Source organism: Serinus canaria, chromosome 7 (assembly GCF_022539315.1).
Source record: "Serinus canaria isolate serCan28SL12 chromosome 7, serCan2020, whole genome shotgun sequence".
Taxonomy (NCBI): Eukaryota; Metazoa; Chordata; class Aves; order Passeriformes; family Fringillidae; genus Serinus; species Serinus canaria.
Genome location: NC_066321.1, coordinates 26,823,323 through 26,846,833, shown reverse-complemented (window position 1 = coordinate 26,846,833; position 23,511 = coordinate 26,823,323). Strand labels below are relative to the sequence as shown.

Below are 23,511 nucleotides of genomic sequence, written 5' to 3'. Positions count from 1 at the left end.
ATAACTACATGGAAAAAATTGTGTTAAAAAAAATCAGCCATGATTGAGACCATATCCTGAAATCTGGCTTTCTTTTCCAAGCCATCTTTAAACAGTCTAAGTTAAATTTAATTAACAATTTACAACAAGGAGAGAGAAGTTATTTAAAGACAGGCCTACAGGTCCTTAACATTCAGTGTCTGGGAAACAGTTGTATATAAAAAAAAAAGTTTTAATGAATTTAATAGAGAAAAGCACTTTAATTAAATGCTGTCAAAGAGGATTGTATTAATGACTGCACACAAAGGAATTTAAAGCAAGCCAAGTATATTTAGCAAATAGGAAGTAGGCTTTCAGAGGCTGCAACTATTTATGTTTCTGCCATTGCAATGCATCTAGGAGATCGTGCTGCCAATTGAAAGCAGTTATGTTATTAGATATGATTTTATTTATTATGGATTATTAAAATTTCAAATGCTGCAGGGAATACATTTATTTCACTTCTCAAATGAAAGAACAAAGATATTTCCTCCTTGTTCAGTAAGAGGAAAAATAGGAGAGGAAATAAATAATAAATAATAATAATAACTTAGCACTTAACTAGTAAAGTGCTGTCCAGACAGATCTTTTTATGGGGCTTGTTGAGTCCTGAAATTTTAGTGTGTCTCTTTCTTTTTGCTACAACTGGATGGATTTGCAGTTGCTCCCACAGCTTCCCTCTACACAGCACAGAAAGAGGAGACAGCTCTTCCTTCTTGTGGGTACAAGGGCCTTCTGTGACACCCTCCATGGTTCAACTCTAAGAATTATCAAAACCCCAACAAAAGAAATCCTGGCTGTGAAGCTTTTGCAAGTAAGACTGAGAATACCAAGGTTTTCCAGATCTATCCATGAGACTTAGCCACATACTGCTCAAAAACAGCCAGAACAATTGTGGCTCTGCATTAAGAATTTGTGCACAATGTGCTCACCTCCCTCAACATCCACGTGATAGAACTTGCAGCAGGAAGGAAGAGGCTCTTCACAGCTCTCTGTGCCCATGTGCCTTGGATTCAAGTGTGGCACATCAAATGGGCATGGCCTAATAATCTGAGTAAAAAACAGCTAGAAAACTGAAGGGTGTCAACATTATTTTGGACTATAATGGCACAATAACGTAAAACTAAATTTAGCCTCAACTGGAAACAGAAGAATGTTTTTAACACAAATTTAATGAGATGGCTGGGTCTGTAATAACCAGGATGTGTTCTGTGATTTAACCACATCCTTTTTGCCATATGTAAAGGTAAAAGGTTAATAATGATTTTAGATGATTCCAACTTCCAAATGTTCCACCAGAGGCACCTCATACATGCTTGTATTCCTTTGCTTCTGAACACCAAATCCTTTTTAAGTTAAGCACCAGAACGAGAGTTAGTCCTAAATTACTGGTTTTTAAATGTACTTTGTAGTTAAGATTTTCATCTTCTCATTTGCAATGTGAAGAAGTGAGCAGAACTGGGAGAGAAGTCATTGCAAAGGAGGCACAAGGGGACAACAACTTCCTTTCACAATGGGAGTAGCATCATAAATGGTGAAGTTTAATTTTCTAAACACACTATCTGATTTTTGTTTAAGACTTTTATTAAAGTCATGTGTGATGTGTGTTGAGAATGTAGCCTTTGTTGTTCCACAGCTAGGGATCTTGCAAACAGCTTCACTTTGTCTGTGCCAAGATATTTTGGAATATTCTTTGAAACACTGTAAGCATAGATGACTGTGAGAAAAAATATGTGCTACTGTACTTCTGGATACTTCATGCGTGAGAACAGTGCATGCACACAAAAACACTTCTCCTTTCAATCTGCAATTCCTATAAAGGTCCATGCAAACATGGAACAACATGCACAATATACTGACCCTGAAAAAACCCTCATCTCTGCACACATTACAGTCTCTGTGTATTTCCAAGCATTCAGAGGAAAAACAACAACAACAACAACAAACCAACCAAAACAAAACAAAAACCCAAAAAGGGAAAAAAAAGAACGCACCAAAGAATTTCCAAAAAAAGACTAGCCCTGGGCACGGAGACTGACCATCTGAGTCCTGCCCTGTCACAGCCTAACTCCCAGCACTGCCCAGAAGCTGCACCATTTCCCTGGAGGATGCTGTGCAACATGGAAGGAAGAGTAGCTCCTTGCTCTTTGAGGGTCAAGCAGTGCTAAGTGCTCTGGTAGCACTATTCTCAATGGTTTCCTTCCCCATGTAATTTTTGTAATTGCCTATCTGCAGAAAAAGACCAGCTGCAATGATCCAGGCCTCTAACTTTATCCTAAGATTTCTGTAGAGAGCCTGAGAATAAAATGTTGCATACAGGCAATTACCTATAAACACTGACACATCTCTGAAGCCTGATACTATAATTTATGAACAAGTGTGGGGGACATAGAGCAATTAGGAAGCATTAAAATTAAATGAAAAAGAGCAACATTTTTAACTGCAAAAATTTTCAAATGTAAATGAAACAGAGGCTCATCTAGTGGCTTTTCAGCCTTCAAGGTTTGCCTGCTGGCAAGCTTCAAAGGTTATGTGAATTTAAAGAGCTTTATTTAGTGATCTTGCTCGATATGTTTGCTCACCCTCAACCTACTATGGCTCCTTACAACACTAGCAGCTTAGCATTTACAACAGGGCCAGGACTGTAAGAAATGAGGACTAAATCTGGTCAGATTGTGTGTGAAAGGCAAAAGGGTGAGACAACAGAGGCCAGAGCTACAGTGATGTCATTTGCTAAAACGACAACTTGTCAGAGCAACACCAACACAAACCACCACCCTGCTGCTCACTGCCAAGTCTCAGCAGCACTAAATCTGCACAGCCAGATTTTAGGGGAAGCTTCTGCCTGGAGCATTTTGCCATGGAAGCCAGGGCAACCCAAGCAGTGCTGCTCTGGGACAGCCTCACAGAAGATGTACCCTCAGAGTCATCTTTATTGTGAGATGCTGCTGAAGAAAAGCACTAGCCATATTCTCAGGGCTCCTCCATGTAGGAGTCCCACCTCATTCCTGCCCTGTCCTCAGCTGATCCTGGACTAAACAAAAGCTGTCTGGGAACAGGTGTCTCTGAAGTGGCCTCATGGTTTCAGGTTCTGTACAAATGTGAAAAGGATGTACTGTTCTGAAAAGACTAAACTTGCCCCCACAGGAAAACCTGAAGCTCTGCAGTTTACTTCATCTCCCATTTCTAGGGTTAAATGGAGCAGTGCTAAACCTAAACTAGTTTCAGAACAGAGGCAGTTTGGCTTTAATTGCAAGTACACTCCCAGCTATCATTCAAGGGGAATAACAGGCCTAATGTTAATAAAAATCAGCAGCATTTTCAGCCACATTAGATTTCCACACTAAGCAGAAACAGCTGAGGTGGTGCAGCAGGCAGGTTTGGCTGCAGCAGCCACAGCTCAGCACCATTCCCTGCAATTGTGGCAACTACCAATCACAAGATCATCTACTGGGTACTTCAGAGTCAAATGTAAGGGGGCTGTTGTCTGATTTGTGCCTCTGTTGCCTCTGTCAAACTTGTGCAAGGCTCCTGAACTACTGTGACCCATCAGAAAAATGGTGTGCACCAAGAGGATGGAGAGCCAGAGCATGCAGCCACAGCTGGTATTTCAAAATACACCATCTTTGGCTATAGGGCACAGGTACTGGAGAAGCATGAGAAAGCAGCTCACAAGTGGAAGATGCCTGAGATTTTTTTCTTTTGCATGTACCACATGCTTTAAACACAGTTCCTTTACCCTGACCCAAAAGCAATCACACACACAGTAGAGATAAATGCAGTGTGAGTGGCATTTGCAATAAATATTGCTTTCACCTTTAACACTGCATAGAAAAAGAAGTTACACAGTCTGAGACTTATTTTCAGTGGTTTTTAATAGTTTAGACAGAAAGGAGACACTGAAATTGACTGCTGTCTAATTTTGATAAGAGAAAGAATGAAACTCCAGGTAACTAACAACTAAGAAAGAAAGATATTCTCCACTCAGAAAATTCACAGACCTTGTTCTGACACACATTTCCCTTCGTAGTTCTAAACCTAAGGAAAAAAATCATCCAACCCTCCCAAACCAAAGCTCTGAGCATTTTGAGTGTAATGAATAACCTACAATACAAGTTTCTCTTGAAGTCCATCTGGGTTTACTGAATACAAGTTGTGTCACCAGTCATGACCACTCCTGTCTGAGCAGACATCACATCCAGCCATGGATTAAAGAACTGGGCAGTGAAAAAGCAGTGGGTATCAATCTATGGTCTGTCTTTTGGGAGCAGAGAAATGATCAAAAAGCAAAATGGTGCAGCCATTAAGAATGAATCACAGGGCACAGCATCCCCACAAAAAATGTGTATCAAAACAGTAAGGACCAGACTCAGAGAGCTAGCACAGTTTGGGAAAGTAATCTTTGTCCAAGTCTCACAGACAACTCAGTCCTAATTTCCAGTATGCAAAATCCCCCAGAGTAACTCAGACAAACACAGCAAAACCTCACTGTGCACATCATCCTATGGATCATTAAGGACACCATGCTACCCTATGGAATAACACAGCTTTGCTTCACTTATCACCCAAGATTTCCTAAGTATTATTAATTAATATTATTTTTAAAGAAATTTCAAGTCTCACTGGTTTTTCCATCTGTGTGCTATGCATTATGTGACCCATGAACTCCAAGAGATTATTTAGAATCAGATATTTCATTAGGAAGCATTACTGTGGTGTTCATCCCCCTCTTTATTACTTCTAGAAAGAGAATATGAAATTAGTTTCATTGGATTGCCATCTCTACTTGCTTTGACCCATTTTTATGAGGGCTCCATGTTCTGCTCTTTTGTATTTCATTGTTATTTCTAAAATACTCATTCCCTTCTATCCCTCACAAAATTATAAAATCAGTATTTCATTTACTTCTGTGCTGTGTTATTTTCTGCATACTTAAAGAGAGATTACAATGTTTGCAGTGAACACACAACACAGAAGAACATTCCTAGAGCTTTTTACTATGCCTTCTTTTATTTACTAATGTTCCTCCACAATTTATGATCTGAACAATTATATACTGCCAGATTTGTCTGAATCAAAGCTTCTGAGAAATAAAAGGGTGGAGGGATGTCATCTTTTAAAAGTGACAAAAGTAACAGGGTATCAGAAAGCCACATTTGATTGCTCTTAAACACGTCTGTACCTACTGGCTTCAGATCTACTTGTCAACTTAAAGGAAATGGGAGGCAAGGCTCCCACATTCTCTGAAGAGAAGGTCCTTTGCTGCAGTGGTGGCTCATTACTCCAGAGAACCATCTTACCCACCCAGACACTCCAGAGACAACAGCCTGATTCATGGCCTTCCCAGTGGAGTCAGGTTTCTCTGCCCCAGCAATTAACAATGAATTAACACTATATTAAAGTGCCAGGCAAGATGGTTACTCTCTGGAGTGGTCACCTTGGACACAGCAGACAAACAGTGGGAGAAGGGAGAGAAATTAGATTTACTGTGTCCCAGCATGTCTGTAACAAACACGGAATCCCTGGCTGGCAATGGGAAGCAGCTGCAGGCACTTGTCAGCATTAACACTCCAGAAAGGTCCAATGCCAGCAAACAGCCAGGGAATGGTGGGATTTAGCAAGGGATGGAAAGTAAGACAGGGAAGGAAGGCTCACCTCTGCAGAGCAGGGAGCTAAACACAGAAGCATGAGGACTGCTTGCTGCAAAGGGAGTGCTTTGCACACTGCTAAAGGCCAGGCCAGATCAAAGGGCCAGCCAGGATCCCACTCCTGCTGGTAGTGATGGGAGAGGATAAGAACACATCCAAAATGCAATAATGCTTTCCAGGATACCCTCCCAGCCTCCAGGACCCTGTGGCTCAGGCACTGTGTAATTCAGAGGTGATGTCCTTAGGGTACCCCAGCTAGCAACAACCTCAGTGCTCTCTTTCCTACCAGCACTTTGCTATTACACCACTGCATGGAATGGAGGGAGAGCCTCTTAATGGACACCTCAACTTCCTTAAAAACCAAAGGAGAGACTGTGGCAAGCTCAGCCTGCACACACAGCAACATGTAGGTGCAGCATGGATGCCCCATAACCAGTGTGGGAAGGCAAATCCACACTCTGACAAGTCCATATGGCCACACCCAGTGCTGCCAGAGAACACAGCCATGTCACAGAGCTCCACAAGGCTCACATTTCATGACTCTTCAGCACAATAACAAACAAATCAAGTATACAGGGAGGAATTTTTTAAACACTCATCTTCTACTGTAGACATTATTCATTTGAGAAACAGTAAAATAATTGATTAAATGGATTAATATATGGCTGATGGGAAAAATCTAATGGAAGAGAGAAAAATAAACATGTTTGGTTTTAAAACCCTGAACCTAAAGCTAAACAGTGAGGTGCAAGCTAGTAATTCCAAACCAGAAAGAGCAAGAATCTCACAAAGGAAACAACATTCTCTTAAAACATGAAGAACCAGCCTGTGTCCAGCTGATCTCCTACAGCACAACTGCCCCACTGAGCACACCCTGCCTTACAGAAGACAGAAACCATACCTGGCCTTGGGGTAATTCCCTCACTTGAAGAGTCCCCAACCCTGTAAGCAGCAAGTGAGCTACACAAAACACATCACAATGATATCTTTGCCATTTCCAAGAAGCCATACTGATGAAAAGGCTGCAGTATGGCCACATCTTTTGCCTGGTCATGCCTCTTGTGATGATTGCTAGGATATTCTTCCACGTCTGACAGGGGGATGTCCCCAGCCCAGACAGGGTTGTCATGGTGGCTGGGAAGTCTGGCAGCAGTGTGGGACAGCCTGCTTTCAGGCTCTCCCAGTCTCTCAGCTGAAGAAGCAGGAGACTCAAGCATCAGAGAGAAGCTACCATACACACACCTAAGCCACCAGAGCAAAGAGAAAGATGGGCTAGGCAGAGAGAGAGAACAGAGGTACATCCTGCCTGCTTCTATGTTATAGGTCTGCACCTGCTGTTATTCACAGCACTGCTGCTTGTATCTTCTTCAAAGGGCTGTCCTTTTGCTACCAAGGCTGCAGGTAAGGGCTTGACTTACAGCACCAGCAAACCTGCAAAGCAAAGTAGGTGGGTGACTGCAGCTCTTGGATGTTTTCACCCCCTGCTAAAATGCAGACAGGACTGTGGCAGACACTCTGCACCGGCCGCTGCTTTGAGAAGGAAATGAGAGTTGCTTTCCCACTTGACACTACAGGGGGAATTTCAGATAGGCAGAATGTAATTACTTGGCCTGGAGTTCAGCCAGGAGCAGGGCCCAAGACCCCTACCCTTATGTAAAGTGTCACAAAATCTCCAATGACTGCAGGTGTGAGGACCTAAGCTTTACATCTCTGGCTGCTGTCATTGGTTCTTCATGGCTAATTACCTAATGGTGACCCTTGCAGCAAAGCTAAAAAACAAACCATGCTTCTCCAAACAATTCAAGTCCCAGAGACTGAAAACTAGGCAAAAATTACTTAGTCTTGGGTATCTTTTGACAGTAGGGAGCAGGTGGACAGCAGATCTCCTGTGCCTGGCACTGGTAGCGTGTCACTCAGAAACCTACTGGGGTTTTTGGATGGGCAAGCATAGCTTTAAAATGCAGCACCCCCAAAACACAAGCCTACTGTATCAAGTGCATACCAGTCTCCAGAGTTTTGTTGAATGAAGTTGCCAGCTGGTTCCATTTATTTTTCTTCATTTTTCATATTTTGACTGTAATAAATAATTAATCCATGGCTTTGTAACTTGCTGACAAATACAAATGCACAGCATTCCAACACAGTGTAACATGTCACTCACAAGAGCCAACCTGCTTGATGCAGAAAAGTGATGTGCAGAAGGCTTTGGAAAGTAGGCTAATCATCAAGGTCACTCACAAGATCCCAGGGAAACTTTTTGTGTCCCTTAGAGGATATTCCCACTTGCTGTGGGCATCAGAACTGGGTTAATATGTTTAAGTCTACAGAGATCTAGTTGTCTTCCACATGTTAGCTTGGGCCCTTTCTTTACCTGTTTGCAGCTTCTTGGTTCCAAGATCCCATAAATATTTTGGGACGTGGAAGACAGAACTTGCTAAATTAATTACTTAAACTTAATTAATTACTTAGAGGGCTTCCCCTTCTTTACAGCCCTGAGAACCTGAACCCAAGGAAATAGGTTGGTTTTTTTTTTTTTTTTTTTTTTCTTTTAGGCAAAGACACAAAGGAAAGCAAGGAAAAAGAAGTTAACATAAGAGACAAAAGGGTCTGAACTAGGCAATAATTAATGTGAGGGAGACCTACATGTTTCAGATGGGCAGGACAAGACAGAGAAACCTCTTGCCTTTAGAAAAAAGGGGGCAAGATAGCTGGCAGCAGTGGGAGCAGCAACAAAGAATAGAGGCTGAATGCCAAGATTCACAGCAAGAGTAGCAAAGCAGTGCAATCCACCATCAAACATGGGGAGAGTGAAGGTGGGAGGAGAAACTGCAAGATCATCAGAGAAATGCACAGTACAAACAACCCCCAGAGTGGTCACAAAATCTGGCGGCAAGTGAGTGGTACCGAGTGCCAGGGGCTGAATTGGAGAGCTGAAGGGAAGCAGGGCTGCTGTGGAAGGTGTTGTCTCAGCTTTTTAGATTGAAGAAATGTTCCTAGTTATTAGGAATAGACATTAATCTGAGTTTCTCTTCTGACTGAAGCTGGAATTGCAAAGAAGAAAGTCTGTATTTTCACCTGGTTTTCCATACATATATTTGTATTTTTTTCTCATTCTGTTAATACCTGAGACGAGAGTAGAACAAGGGTGTGCAACCAAAAATTCATACTAGTCAAAAACTTCCAGAGGAGCAAAACAATCCCAATGAGGCTGTGAAACAAAGGCCCATTCCTCACAAAATGCTCAGCATGGTCATTTCAGAAGTACTTTGAAGTTTCAGTCAATCCACAAAAAGCCCATCTCCATGCTGCACTCTTGACACCCCCTGTACTACCCCAGCCCTCCCACACAGCCACCCCAAGGAGGCAGAAGTGCTCTGACCTGCACAGGCTCGGGGGTGAGCTGCACCACGTGCTGCATACGCTCGCTGTGGTGGTGCCTGGACTCCTCCTCATAGATCACATCCCTCTCGTGCTGGGGAAGGTTCAGGAAGCGGCGAATGGTGCAGAGGTTCTCCCACAGGGTGCGGTTTTCTGGGCTTGGGTTTTCTTTCCAGCGTAGCAGCTCACACAGCCAGCCCTGCAAGGGTAGAGTCAGCACAGTCAATTCACCGAGCACCAAGGAACCAGGTGTGAGAGGGAGGTCAGCTAGACTTAAAGGTCTGGGCTGGAAGTTTTGCTGGTCTCATCTCACAAATAAATCCCCATCACCCCAAGCTGCCATTTGGTCTTGACAAATCTGTGATATATTCTATTTCCTGCAAGTTGGAAAAACAGAAACAAGCAGTGGTGCTTAGCAAAAACCAGTGCCTCATCCTCTTCATATTCACAGTGTGTTCAAAACGCTCAGACATAAATATTTTTCCTACAGAATAGGAAAGATGAAACAGAGATGCATCTTCACTTCCATTTCAGAGCCCCTTCATTTCTTCATCCAAGCAAAAGAAAAGGAGATGTAACTCAACTCCTGAGACTTGCTAACAATCCTCACTGCAACCTGCAGCCACAGAACCAGAAATTCAACACTATGCCAAATGGCTAGTAGAATATCCTATCAAGACACTGTGTAAGCAAATCAGCTTTGAACCCCACTAAAATTTTACATCTTTAAATAATAAAATCTAAGAGAAGACACAGACTTACATAAAGTAAGTCTGCATCTAGCACAAAAGCAAAAAACAGGGTCACGCAGAAGTTACTAAAGACACCAAGACCCTAGGCAGAGGTAATTCTAAATCCAACTACATTGTCAGAGCATATTTTATTTGTGCTGTCTTGTTTATGGGTAGTTTGAATTGCCTTTAAAAGGTTACTGTTCCATGGAAGGAGCTGTAGGACCCCTCCACAGGGACCAACTGCTCAGACCTCTGAGGTGAAAGCATCCAGGAAGAGGGAATGACCCTGAACCCCAGGGCAAGGACAGCCAAAGGGCAAGAGCTGTTGGGGCGAGGACAGCCCCGCGTGTGCCGAGCGTGACCCGGAGTCCCCAGCAGGTGAGGCAGGGATCATGGCTGCCTGGGGACACAGCCAGCCCCGTCCTGCCTGCCAGCAGCCGGCCCACTGGGGGCTGGGGACAGTGGCTCCCCTCCTGTGCCTGCACGGGAGACGCAATGCAAATGACAGCAGATGAGAAGATAATGCCGAGGATGCTGTCAACGCGCCTTACTGACTCCTGTCAAAATATTTTACCTAGTAGCTTTATAACCCATCATTTTCAAGCTACAGCTCAGCATTCTGACACCATTTTGACAGGCACCTTACAATACCTAAAAGATAGCTTGATCAATGTTAAAAATGTTTGGTACAAGAAGTAGCCAAAACTGTGTTTTTCTGAGCAGTGACCAGAGCAAGCTGAACAGCCGGGTTCACTACCAGCCCACAGGGGGGCTTTTTGGTATTGCTTTTTTGTGTAACAACTTGTAAGCCATTGACAACTTCTACCGTGCACTCTAAAGCCCGTGTATAATATCATAAGCCGTTGTTTGTGTTACTCTCCGCTGTGTCTTCTGCCTTCACCCCCCCAAAAAAGGCAAGATTTGATTATCTCCGCTGCATCAGCCAAGACAGCAACACCAGCTGTTCTCATTGTGCAGCCTCTTCCTCACGGCCTACATGTTAATAACCTGATCATTCCATTTTCTCCTTCAACTGCCGGCTGCAGCACAGCGAAAAGACAAAAACCCAGGCCCATCTGCAGCAGCTGTAGGCACTGAACTGTGAAGCCACCAGGGATTTATAAACTAATCTGTAACACAACACTGCCTTGTTTTTACAAGTGAGAGGCCACATTTGTGCAGACCTGATCTTTTCTTGCAATAAACTTGGAGGGCTGGGGGGTAGGGGGGCAAGGATGAAAACAAGATATATAATAATTTACTTAGGGGGAAAAAAAAACCTCTGTGTTGTATTTTAAAAGTGTTTTGATTGGTATTTGGGCAATCTCTCAGTCAGGTGAAGTCTGCATTTTAATGTGGTTTGGCTACATCCTTTATCCTCAACTGTCCTCCTTCCACTGCTCAGAAATCCCCCAAAACTTTGTCTCTTTTAGAGAAAATACAGGAAGAAAATCTCCCAGCTTGGCAATGTTTTCTCAGGGGTTCCTCCATATCAAGGAAATAAATTTTGAAACAGAAAATAAACCATATGTAGTAAAAAAAGATTCTGTTGTTCCCTGTTTTCAGTGATCCGAGTAAGTCTCCAACTGAACTCTTTCAGGATGGTTCAAGCATCCTTTCAGGTATGTTTAACACCTCCTGCAGCATGAACACCCATCGTGTAGCAGAAAACACAGGACAAGCCCTTCACCTGGTGGAGCTGGAGCCCATTGCTGGGCAGAGCTGTGAGAGGATGTGAGTTTTGCCTGGCTCTGCCTGGCTCTGGCAGAACCCAGGCCCAGCTCGGCAGGGCCACCTCCCCTTCCCAGGGCTGTTCGGGGCAGCCCGACGGTGACTGCCGCGCTTTGATTTATCTGTCCCGTTATAATCAGCGCTCATTACAATCACTTAGAGCAACACTACAGGCCTCATTACGGACTAGGCACTCGCTGCCATTAGTCTTTAAGAAGGATAGCGCTCAATTTGCCTGGCAACATGCGAGGTCCTGACCTTGGAGCTATTAGGGAAAAGATTAGACTGCAGTGTGACCATGTGTGCAGACATGAGCAAACCAAATTAATTTCTGGCAAAGGGAGGCACCAGGCAAGGACCCCGCCATCCCGAGGACACCTGAGAACTTCTCCATTCCCCAAAGGAGATAAGCTAATGGCACGTTTAAAGGAGCCTGGTTCTGAAGGTGAAGCACATCCATGGTATTTAGAGAGATATTAATCCAGTTTCCCCACAAAGTATTTGCTTGGCTGATCAGATTAAGGGATCTAGCCTTCAACAGCACACCCCCACCACAGCAGGCCCCAAGAAATCTGTGATACTTCACAGCCTCAGACATATTGCACCATGTGTACCCAGCTGCTACAATAATTAGCTTATGAATGTATCAGCTGGTTCTGTGATTTTTATAAATAATAACTAACCTACAGAGCAGAAAGATTTCCACGAGCCTAATATTAGCAAGAAATTGCAAGGTGCGCCTAACTGAATTGTCATTGTGCTAAATGCCCTGTCTCCTCTCACGTTGTGCGAGACTGGATCTCCCCCAACGCCATTTATAAATATTTATTTTTGCAATGTATTTGTGTCAGCTTTCTTCACAAGAGCCATTATTCGCTCACCCCCACGCATACACACTCATACCCACTGCGTGCATGTGTACACTTATCTGCATCAAGTCTGTGCTTTCGCTACTCTTTTTCTATCCTTCCCTCTCTTTATTCAAGCATTCATTCAAGACCCTCTCTATCCATCTATGGGGCTGTTTATTAGGCAATAGCTTTGACTAATATGTGAGAAAACACAGCTTACTCACACGTTCTTTATGGCTGCAAGTAACCGCCTTCCCCATGCACAGATGAAAAGTCTGCATGGGCTTTTTTTAATTATTTATTTAAATAATCTTAGCACGCCATCCAAGAAAGTTTTGCAGTACCAGGCAAAAAAAAAAAAAAAAAAAAAAGTGTAAATGTCAAATAAAACAGTGACAGATGACAGTATTCTCTATTGAATAGCACCGTTTCTTCGTGCATGTTCAATGAGAACTCATGAATTATTAATACACAAAATCTCCTTTTACTGCTAAAAATCTCAACTTGGCGTTTTTTGGTTACAATTTTTAAATTTTGTTTTATTTATTTCTTGGGGGTCTGTGTATGTTACACAGAGCTTTCCAGGAGAATTATTTCATTTAAGGAACGCTAACATACAGAAACTTTTGGAGCTACAGCCATTCACTGTGAATTTTCATCTACAGCTACATTTATTGGCATGAAGAAGGAAAAGTGCAGGAGATACTATCTCACCACCTTTTCCCCCACTCACCCACAGCATCTGAGCTCACTGCATCACAAGTAAATACAATTTCTGTGAACATATTCTGAAAAATCTAACTGATAACACACCCTTCCCCAGACCTGTAAGATGCTGTGTTTCTGGTCCTGCCTCCTCTGCACATCACAGCTCTCACTCCACCACACAAACAGCCCCCCTTGGCTGCCAGAGTTACCAGAGCTTGATACACACTAGTGTCAATATGGGTGGCAGAATCCAGCCCTTAATGTCAGCTTCTAAGGTTCTCAAATGGGAATGTCTTCCATTAAAAATAAGAGGAGGAAAAACAGCACAATTAAAGGATGCTTTTGGCACTACATTCAGGCACACCCAGCGCTTGTGGTTTCAAGGAATTCTGCTCAGAACTTCCTTCATTTCACCCCAGAATTTCTAGAGGCATTGAGAATGCAGTCCAATTTAGCTCATTAAAGAGAGCTGCAGAGAAGTGGTGGCCTCTATTTTTGTTGTTCTCATGAGACAAGATAAACATTTTCTAAGCATTTTGTTTGATTAAAAAAATAATAACATATTAATGTCCTATTTTTAACCCCTCTGTCTTCCAATCAAAGACATTTCCACATAGCTAAGCAAACAACAACAACAAAAATCTGCAGAAAGCCAGCCATTTCCATTGTGCTTTTATGCTGTTAAAGAAAAAGCATGCTTTGAACACCAAAGTGTGAGGCTTGGCACCCTAAAACCCCCTGAAGGACAGCGAGCTGGTGCAGCAATCCTGAGCCATATCTCTGTCACTTATCCCAGAGCCCTGTTCAGCAGCTTGACCCTTTCACTTTTGCTGGGCTTACCCTGGAGCAGGGCAGCCAGACATACCAGACTACAGTAAGGTCAGTTTTTCCAGCAAGCAGGACAGATGTGCACAAACACACTGACCCCCAAAACTGCTTCCTGCAGATCTGCTGCCCTGCAGCCTGCCAAGGACCAAATTTCTGACCAAGGACAAAGAAGGCACATGGGAAGAGCTCAGGCTCACAGTCATGCTGGGGTACAGGCCCGTGTTTACACTTTGCCAAAAGCCACTGCAGGAGGTGGCAGTTGGGTGTCCACGGTGACTTAGTCACAGGCAGCTGTTCTGCTTTGAGCATGGATAAGCCTGCAGCTTGACTGACCTTGTGTTTCCCTGCACTTACATTAAAATTAATAACAATAATAACAACAATAATAACAATACAGTTAGTTGTCTGCACTGACATTTTCTAGGGTCTCCAGGGAAAGCATGAGTAGGCAAATGAAGAGGTTTTTAGTAAGAGTGATTCAGGAATAAATCTCAAAAATAAATGTAAAAGGCCGTTTCCTCACCCACATCATCAGTGCAGAAAATGTCAACATATGTGACAAAAGGAAAAAAAAGCAGCAATGATTGACGCAAGCCTTGAAAGATTAGTAAAGAAATGCACTCTTCAGAGAAGGCTCCCTTTCCACCTCCTGTGGGATCACAGGAGTCCTCTGGACAAACTTCCTCAGCATCTCTTCTCTCTGCTTAGTTTGGGACTCTACAGTGCAAAATGAGCTAGATGATATTCAGCTCTTGTTCCTTAGTTGCCCAACTCTCCTACCATGAATCCAATAAGTGTCTATTAAAATAAATAAACCCCCTAATGATTCAAGATAACCTAATCAAGAAAGCTGAAATGGATAAAAGACTAACTGTAATGGAGAGTTCTGTCATGGCTTCAATGAATTCTTGATGAGAGCCGGGGGAGGGGGACTGAACCTGAGAAGCTTTACTTGGAGAATTTTGATATAGTTCAAGGTTAATCACTCAACAGTCTGGATTTTCTGAAATGCTTGGTACTTTTCCTCTCCAGAAAATGCAAAGCATTTTCATGAGGGCCAGTTTCCCACTAGCCTCATAAAGCATGAAATTATTTAAAAAAAAAAGAGATACATGAGTCCTGAAGTACCTTAGATTCATGGGAATACCAAGTCTGCTTAGAGCTCTTGGCCTCAGAGGGAAGGATGCTGTGCACTGAGGAAATTTCCAGCATTCCAAGTTCAAACTAGCTTCTCCCCACACTACAGAGAACGTGTGGGCTTGTGGTTAGGGCAAGCAGCCCACCATCAGCTCCCAGGTCTGCCAAGGACTTTGTGAGAGAAGTCCCAGCTCCACAACTGTCTCTTATTCATTCAGCTGCTGAGAGGCCAATGCACTGCTGCAGATGCTGTCACAGAATAGTTTAGGTTGGAAAGGACCTCTAAAGGTCTCTAGTCCAACCCCCTACAATGAGCAGGGACATCTTCAATAGTTCAGGTTGGACTCTGAGCAACCTGAATGCTTCAAGAGATGGGGCATCTGCCATTTCTGTGGGCAGCCTGTTCCAGTGTTTCACCACCCACATTGGAAAAAGTTTCTTCTTCTGAATTTACTCCATTTTAGTTTCAAACCATTACCCCTTGACCTGTCTCAACAGGCCTGGCTAAATAATTCCCATTTAAATACTGCAAGGCTGCAATGAAGGCTCCCTGGACCCTTCCATGTCCAGGCTGAACAGCCCCAACTCTCTCTGCCTGACTCCACAGGAGAGGTGCTTCAGCCATTTGATCATTTTTGTGGTCCCCTCTGCACTTGCCCCAACAAGCTGAAGTCCCTCCCGGGCTGGGGACCCCAGAGCTGGATGCAGTGCTCCAGGTGGGGTCTCACCAGAGAAGAGCAGAGGGTCAGAATCACCTTCCTCAACCTGGTCATGCTGCTTTGACTGCAGCCCAGGACAGAGTTGGCCTTTTGGACTTAGAATGCACTTCCACAGCTCTTTACCAGCTTTTCACCTACTTGGTGAAAGTCCCCAAGTCTTTCTTGGCAGGGCTGTTCTCAATCCCCTTAATCCCTCAGCCTGTGCTGATCTTGGGGTTGCCCTGACCCAGGTGCAGGACACTGTACTTTGTCTTGTCAAACCCCATGAGGTTCACATGGGCCCACTCCTCTCATCCTGGATGAGGTCACACTGTGATATACAAGCCTGCGAAAAAGAAGCTCAGTCTAAAGATACATAGAAGAAATTCTAAGTTTGGTCAAGGAGAGAAATGTCTTTCTGCATTTCCTCCATATGTGACAGGAACATCAAAATATCAGCACAATAGACACACCCAGCTGCAAAGATTCAAAGCACCATAAAGAAGGCACTGAGCTAAGGCTGTAAGAAGTGCCCTGTATGCACACACTATACACACTCCACATCTTCACCACCAGCTGCTTTTTCTAGCTGCTGTTCATCATCACTGGAAGCTAATTAGTTTAAGGCCAAAGAAAACACCTATTATAAGCTAAATGGGAGAGAGAAGGCATCCCATCCTATCAAATGAATACAAGGGAATGTAGGTTGGGAAGGAAACAGAGGAAGGGATGAAATTAAGGGTTTCAAAAGCTAATCCTTCCTCAAAGTGACACTGCTCATTCCTCTTGCAGTTCCTGTACTTCCTTTCTGGAGTACGAGCAGGAGGTAAGGGCATGGGAAGGGAACCATGGTGTGGAGTCCCACCTAGCCTGGGATCCTGCTGGGGGCTAACACCCTCCTTGGCCAGAGAACTGGAAATGAGGCAGGGATCTTGAAAAAGGAAAGTCAGAGGAAAGGCAAGGAACTGTCATAGTGATTTTCATCCTTAGGCCTGGGGCTTTTTTTGACCACAAGGGCCTCAGCTGAAGAACTTTTCTGCCCCCAAACTCAAACCCTCATCAAGTTTATTGTTTGTTTGCTTACTTTTCAACAAGGTAAAAATACAGCACAGGGACTGATCCTTAAGACTGATCCTTAACATTTTTTCAAATGTTGCTCCAAGGGATCTCTCTTGCTTTACTGTGGTCCAACTCCAGTCTGGAGTAAACTCCAGTCTCTTGAAAAGAATTTCAGTTTCAAGGCTATACTTTTTATTTTCACTGGACTGGTGGAGGCTCCATTTGCCCTTCCCAGGCCTGATTCCCCCTTGCTTCCCCATGCCACCCCAGGCTGATTAAGAGTCTCTTGCCCTGGCAGAGCTGTGGGAAGTTTGATCTCCATGTTCATACAAACTCTGCCCTCCTTCAGACTGTCAACAATGGCTCTGGCCAGCAGTGCCCACTATTATTTATTTAATTTGATAGTCATTGTTTACTACAAACAGAACTACATTCCTAAACCCAATTTGAAAGACTAAGAAAAAAAAATATCTGCTGAGCACAGCACAGCCTCTGACAGGACTCTCAGTAGCAGAGGTCAAAGGGGAGATGTTGCTGCACAGCATTTGAGTCCCACAATCATGGGGAAATGGTTTTCCTGGAGTTGTACGGTGGAGAAGGTGCAGAATTGAATGTAGAAGCCAGCTGTAAAACCAACAATCCAAACACAATCCAAAGTCTCTGCCTGTCCCACTGCCCTGCTCTGCATACACACAGGCCACCAAACCTCTCTGAAAGAGTATACCAGAGACCTGTCTTCTTGTAAATGAAATATAACCAGAGGAGCCTGAAGTGTAGACCAGAAACCAAACCCTGGTGTTTCAGCCACACTCAGAAACAGTCCCAATGTGCTAATACAGCTCCCAGCTTTAGCCACTGAAAGGGCACTAGCAGGCAGTATCTCCAGACAGTCCTGCTGTCCATCAGGTACATCCCTAACAGCTGATAACTAAAGTAGGAGGGCAGCTTTGGAGGCTGTGTTGTGAGGGCACTGAACTCTCAGCTCCTGCTGGCTTAAAAAATACAAAGGGTTGCACAGCACTTCACAAAGGCTAAAAAGATCTAGATATAAGTTGCAAGGAATAAAATGCATATTGAGGTGAATAAGTGACAAATAAGTCAATGTCTAAAATGAATGGCCTGAAATCTTTATGAAGGTGTATTCTCTTGAGGAATTCTCACCATACTACCTTGGTACCTCCATAAGGCCCTGAAACCTGCCTTTATGTTGACTTGTGGGCTCTGTGATTTGCAACCTCAGTTTCTAGAAACTGCCTTTCTCTTCAGTTGCTGAGACACTGCCATGCCTTAAGAATGAAGATGGTTACTTGTTAAATTAGAGATCAATTAACTCCACCAGTAGATGATGCCTCTTGAAATAACTGTTCTCAGTGGGTACCACTCTTCCTGTACAGAGACAGAAGAGGAAACGAGGTCTCTGTAGCCTCTGGATGTTCTCTTGGGTACATGACACACAGCCCTGTGTATACAATGTCAAAACATCCCTGTCGGAGATTCACTGCCTGCTAAAACTGTGAAGATCTCACAGCACCGTGGATTGCTGTTGACAGAACAGCAGCGCCCAACATAACACATGCCTTGTTAGCAAACTGGAAGCCTCTCAGTAATCTGGGGTGAGGGAATAATAGAGGAAGCCAACACAACACAAGCCAGGCCTGTGGAGAATAGCAAGTGAACGAACCTTGGCGGAGAGTCCAAGCAAAGCCTCAGACTAGCTCTTTTTTCCCCCCTTCCAAACTCTCTCTTCTGCAAACATGGGCAGTTTTCAATGAGCGCTTCCCACCATGTAACTCAGCAGCTGAAATCAGCAGCATTTTCACCAGAAATCCCCACAACTGGCACAGCTGGCCTGTGCAAAGCATTGGGAACACTCAACTGCTACTTTTCAGACAAGCTAGACCTAAGGCTGACCATGCCACTGTGGCTCTCCCCCATGCAGGCAGCTGTGCCCTTGCTTACTGGCACTCCTCCGGGCCACAGAGCTCCCCAGCCAGCGGCAGGGCACCACAGGCACACCAAGCCAGGCTGGGGCAGGCACACAGGTGGGCTTTGAGGCAGGGGGTGGCCCTGAACCACAGTGCTTCCTGGCTGTGGCTTCTTCTATCCCTGTTTCCAGTGCCCCCATAAACCACTTTCATGCTCCAGCAGAGCGCTATGACATCTCAGCATGGCGAATGCTGGGCCATCCCAGGGAGCCAGAACTGCCTTGGCAAGGCTGTGAAACAAAAGAAACATCAGCCTCAGAAACACTTCTTTATTCGCTGCTGCTGAAGAAACAAAACCTTCATGTGCAGTAACTCTGCTTTAAACAATAACATTTGTGGATCCTGTTCTTAACCTTTTGCATCTGGTGTTCAGAATCAGCCCTGCTTTTTTTTCCACGTGGAAGACTACAGATCTTATTTTTGTTTTGGCGCTGGTGTGCAATGCTGCCAGAAAAGTGCACTCAAGCTGGCACAGACCAAAGCTGGTGAGCTACCCAAATTATTGTTGGGTGGTTCAGTCCCTCTCTATTTCAAGAAGCCTCTGGGTATAATGACAGGAAGCTTGCAGGCAATTTTAAGCCAAACCTCAGAGAGGCTGGCATTCGGTCTGTGTTAAAACACTCCTTATTAAAAGCTGTCCAGTCCGGATTCTGGGTGGAACTTTGATATCTGCATGGAGCAAAGAATAAGGGGCACGTTTGCAAAATCAATTGTGCAGTTTTTATATTTACTGCACGTTTACCACATATGTCATTTATTACACAGTGGAAAACCGTTAAATGCACAGTAGTTGTGCCAAGTGGCATTATGCTTTTAACAGCTTTATTCGTTTAACAGCTCCAGTTCTCATTATATTTTGCCATGTGGTACATGAGATTTTTATGCATTTAACAGTTTAAGAGGGTTCCATGGTATTTTCCTTTTATGTATTTCATACTGAGCCTGGGATTTGGTTTGGGGGGTAGAGGGAGTGTAACCCCTTTACCCGGACAAGAGAAAGCAAAACGCAAAGAAAAGAAATGATTACATTAAGAAGGAAAAATTAATCAGATCTCTCTATGTCAGGACACAAATACCTGTAAGAAGGACAAGGCTTTCCCATGTGCTTTGATAGCCTTTGATGCTTTCTTTATATGCCTTTCAACTGCTTATTTTACATCTGCTTTAGTGACTGTAATGTTGTTTTCCTGCACAGAGGAAAGTGTGTGTTTTGCAGAGTGCATGCACCTAGACACTTCTATCCCACTCTCTCATTGTCACATGCACATTTGTGCATTTTTTGTGTGCATATTGATGCTCTCTCCTTGCTGAACTGAATAATTTCATCCAGGATCAGAAGCAGCTCTTTTCACTGAGTAAAGAATTCCTTCCAACAATCTCCAATCTACTTGCTGCCCTTCAAAAAAATCTGTCCTCCTTTCCATAAAATGCCTTCTGGTGCATTATATTTTTTTAAAGAGCTGGATGAAATTTTTAAATTAATGGATTCTCTTCAAGAATTTCACCCCGACCTAGGTTTGCTCGCATGTATTTTTTACACCCAAGGTAGAAATGAATCCAGCAGAACTCACTGCAGTGCCTTCTCATGCCTTTTTGTAAAAATAATTGGATACAATGTGAATTATTCACATAGCAATAGAGCATGCAGCACATACAACATGCTAAAAAGGAAACACCTGCCTAATATGCTGTTTCCCATTGCCTTCCCTTAGTTAACCACTTGAGAAAGCAATTTCATTACCTGCTGTATGAGTAGGATCCCACCATTTTGGAAGTTCCTTGTCCTACTAGCAGAGGTGTAAGTTATATACCACGCGTGGGAAAAGACAGACATGTTTGGACAAAAGGGGAGAAAAAGCTTGGCTGTGAACTGACCCTTTCCTCAGCCTCTTTTAAAAGGGAAAAGCAAACCACTTAATCAGGCAAAAGCCAAACATGACAGGTTCCCCAGAGATGAAAATTATTATTATTTTAGGAACAGATGTAATTTCATTGGTGGGAAAAGAGATGGATCTAGTCCCAAACCCAGAGCTTGCTTTAAAAACAAAACCCAGAAATCCCCACAACAATGAAATCCCCTATATCACTCACCTGACTTTTATTGGCAGCCACTTTGGCAAACAGAGCTTGAGATACCTTGGCCCTTTTCATCTCCTGTTGGATCTCATCATAAATGGCAGCTGTGATGTTGACGTTGGCACTGTCCGCCTTAATGGGGAGGTCTGTTGTTGGTGTCGAGGTTTTGGCCTACCAAGAGACCATGAAAATAATAATTAAAAAAGTGCTGCTTTCAGCCCAGCCATCTGTGCAGAAATTATCAAAGGATTTCAGTCAGCTGATGCCAAACTGCATTAGCTACAGAGGGACACTTCCTGTCCATTATTCTAATCAGGTTAATTGTGATTGGAAATAATTGCAGTGCATTCCTATAGGACATGCAAGGCCCTGTCAAGCCTCCCCCTCTCCCTCTCCCAGCATGTTTATTGAGCAGCTCAACAACAAGATAGGTAGCTGGGGCACCGGGCTGCAGGCACACAATGACATTGGCTTTGCCAGCCAGCTACTGCAGCACAGCCACCAGGCTCTGCCTTCTCCCCCTCTCTCTAGAAGTGGCCTACACCTTGGAGGAAGAGCCAATTCTCCCAGAAAAAATGAGTAAATGGGTAGAGGTCTCTAAATAATAAATTATTACTCAATTTAATGGACTCCCTCAAGTCTCCCTCATCCTTTATTAAAACTATACGTATGTCACTTGAGTACATATGGTTTCCCAGCCTTATCATCATTATGCTAGCCAGACAGTCACCTAATTTCACCTAGGAAATCAGTGGAAATGAAAAAAAAAAAAAAATCATTTCATAAAGCTGGGCTTTGGCATGCCTTTGATGTGCTGCCCTCATTCTCCTAAACTCATATTGAGATTTTGTGTATTCCACTGCACTCCTTTTAATTGAATGATTTCCCATCAGCTTCTGTGACAAATGAAGGACAAGAACGGACGCTGCCAGTGCTTTCCCTGGGCTGGACTACCCCTGCATGGCTTCTATCAATTCAGCTCAGAAGACTGACACAGGATGTCCATTTTAAAGCCCCTGGCACTGGTGGTCCCCAGAATGCCGTGGCAGGAGAGGGAGTGAGGGAGGTGTGCTGCTCACTGAGTGCTCCCAGCACCAGCTGCCCCCTGGAGACAGATCCCATTGACTTTCCTGGGCTCAAAGGGCTGATCACTGCACCCCTTAACCTTTTAAGGGAAACATGGGTTACTGATATAAAATCTCTCTTTTGTCTTGAGATGTAGAGGTCTTAGGAAAGCACACAACCTAAATGGCAAAGCTCATAGTTCCCAACCCACCCATAATCCCAGTGACCCTCATATTTGGCCCAATTATGAACCTTTTCAGATGGATCCCGTTTTTGTGTCAGAGGGGAAGTCTACTAGGGTACATCTAATATTAATTTTTAACTAGGCAGACGTGCTCAAATGTTTATTTGTTAATAAGAAGGTTAACTAGGCAAATCCAAACCTTCTGAACTTCTTCTGTTTTGTTGTCCTCCAAATCTTCTTCCTGAGATCTCCTCTGTATGGAGGCCACATTATAATGGAGCCAAAATCAGTCAAGACAACACACCAGACTAATCACTCTTCCTTACAACTTCCAGATAAAGCCTAACCTGTGTCTTCTCCCTTTCCAGGCTCAGCAGACACTGCTCTGGGCTTGCTCCCTGCCTGTCACAGGCAGGACACACAGAGAAAGGGTGTAAGATTTTCCTGTTCCCTGAGGCCAGCCCCGTGTGCAGGCAGAGGCAGCTGGACAGCAGCTGGGGCAGAGCACAGCCACCATGCTCCAGGAGGCCAGGGCTAAACCACTGCCCATCCACAGGGCATGAGCTGGGTACAGGGCAACCCAGGGACTGACAGAGACACCCTGCTCTGAAATTCAATGTTTACAGACAGGTGAGAGTTAGGGCAATTGTGGGAAATATAAGAAAACAACAGAGTTCATGGAAAGGAAAAGGACTGTCCAAGTCTGTCAGGACTGATTTAATGGAGATTTGTCAGATATAAAAAAGTCTTCCCAGGCACTGGAGCCTTTGGCTAGCACAGCAGCTGAGGTCACCATGGCCTCAAAGGCTGTTATGGATGTCTGAGATCCTGAGAAGAACAAAATTAGCATGTAAAAGAAAGATTTAAAATCTAACTCCATCCTGCATGGGTCTCCTACACTTCTAGGTCCACAGCCAGATATCAGGAAAAAGCCTGCCCTGCACACCCTGGAAGCTGATTTTTTATTTAATCACCAAAATAGGAAAGGCAAATACCAACCAAAAGTCAGTAAAATAAAGTATTTAATGTCAGAAGTCTAGATTCAAAGCTTGATAATTAAGAAGGAATTTGACACTATTGAAACACCTTATTGCCAACGGTGGGGAAAAGAAAAAGTGTTTGCAACCACAGTGCCAGAGCACTGCAACCCTGTTGGGATTCTGTGTGCACACAACAACTCCCAACAGCTTAGAGCATCTTCCCCCCAGCAACTGTACCCCATTTTCTGGACCAATCTCTTGTTCTCACCTCGAGGCAGGTCCTGAGCCAGGCATATCACAAGAGGGTGGCTTGGGGCTGGCTCAGAGTCAGGGATAGCTGAGCTGGGTTACACCTGCCTGCAGGACAGCCCCAGCACAAGCACTTGCACAGGTATCTGCCATTCCTCTCCCACCCAGCACACTCAATCCCA

The 23,511-nt window shown here is 44.0% G+C and overlaps 1 protein-coding gene across 1 annotated transcript in view; it reads right to left on the bottom strand.

The window, feature by feature from the left end:
- SATB2 (SATB homeobox 2) overlaps positions 1–23,511 on the bottom strand; it is a 127,714-nt gene that overhangs the window by 15,521 nt on the left and 88,682 nt on the right. The window contains exons 9-10 of the mRNA XM_030241871.2: positions 20,867–21,022; positions 9,046–9,243 (exon numbers count right to left, since the gene is read on the bottom strand). Of these exons, the coding sequence (XP_030097731.1) occupies positions 9,046–9,243; positions 20,867–21,022 (354 nt within the window). The remainder of the gene's footprint in view (positions 1–9,045; positions 9,244–20,866; positions 21,023–23,511) is intronic.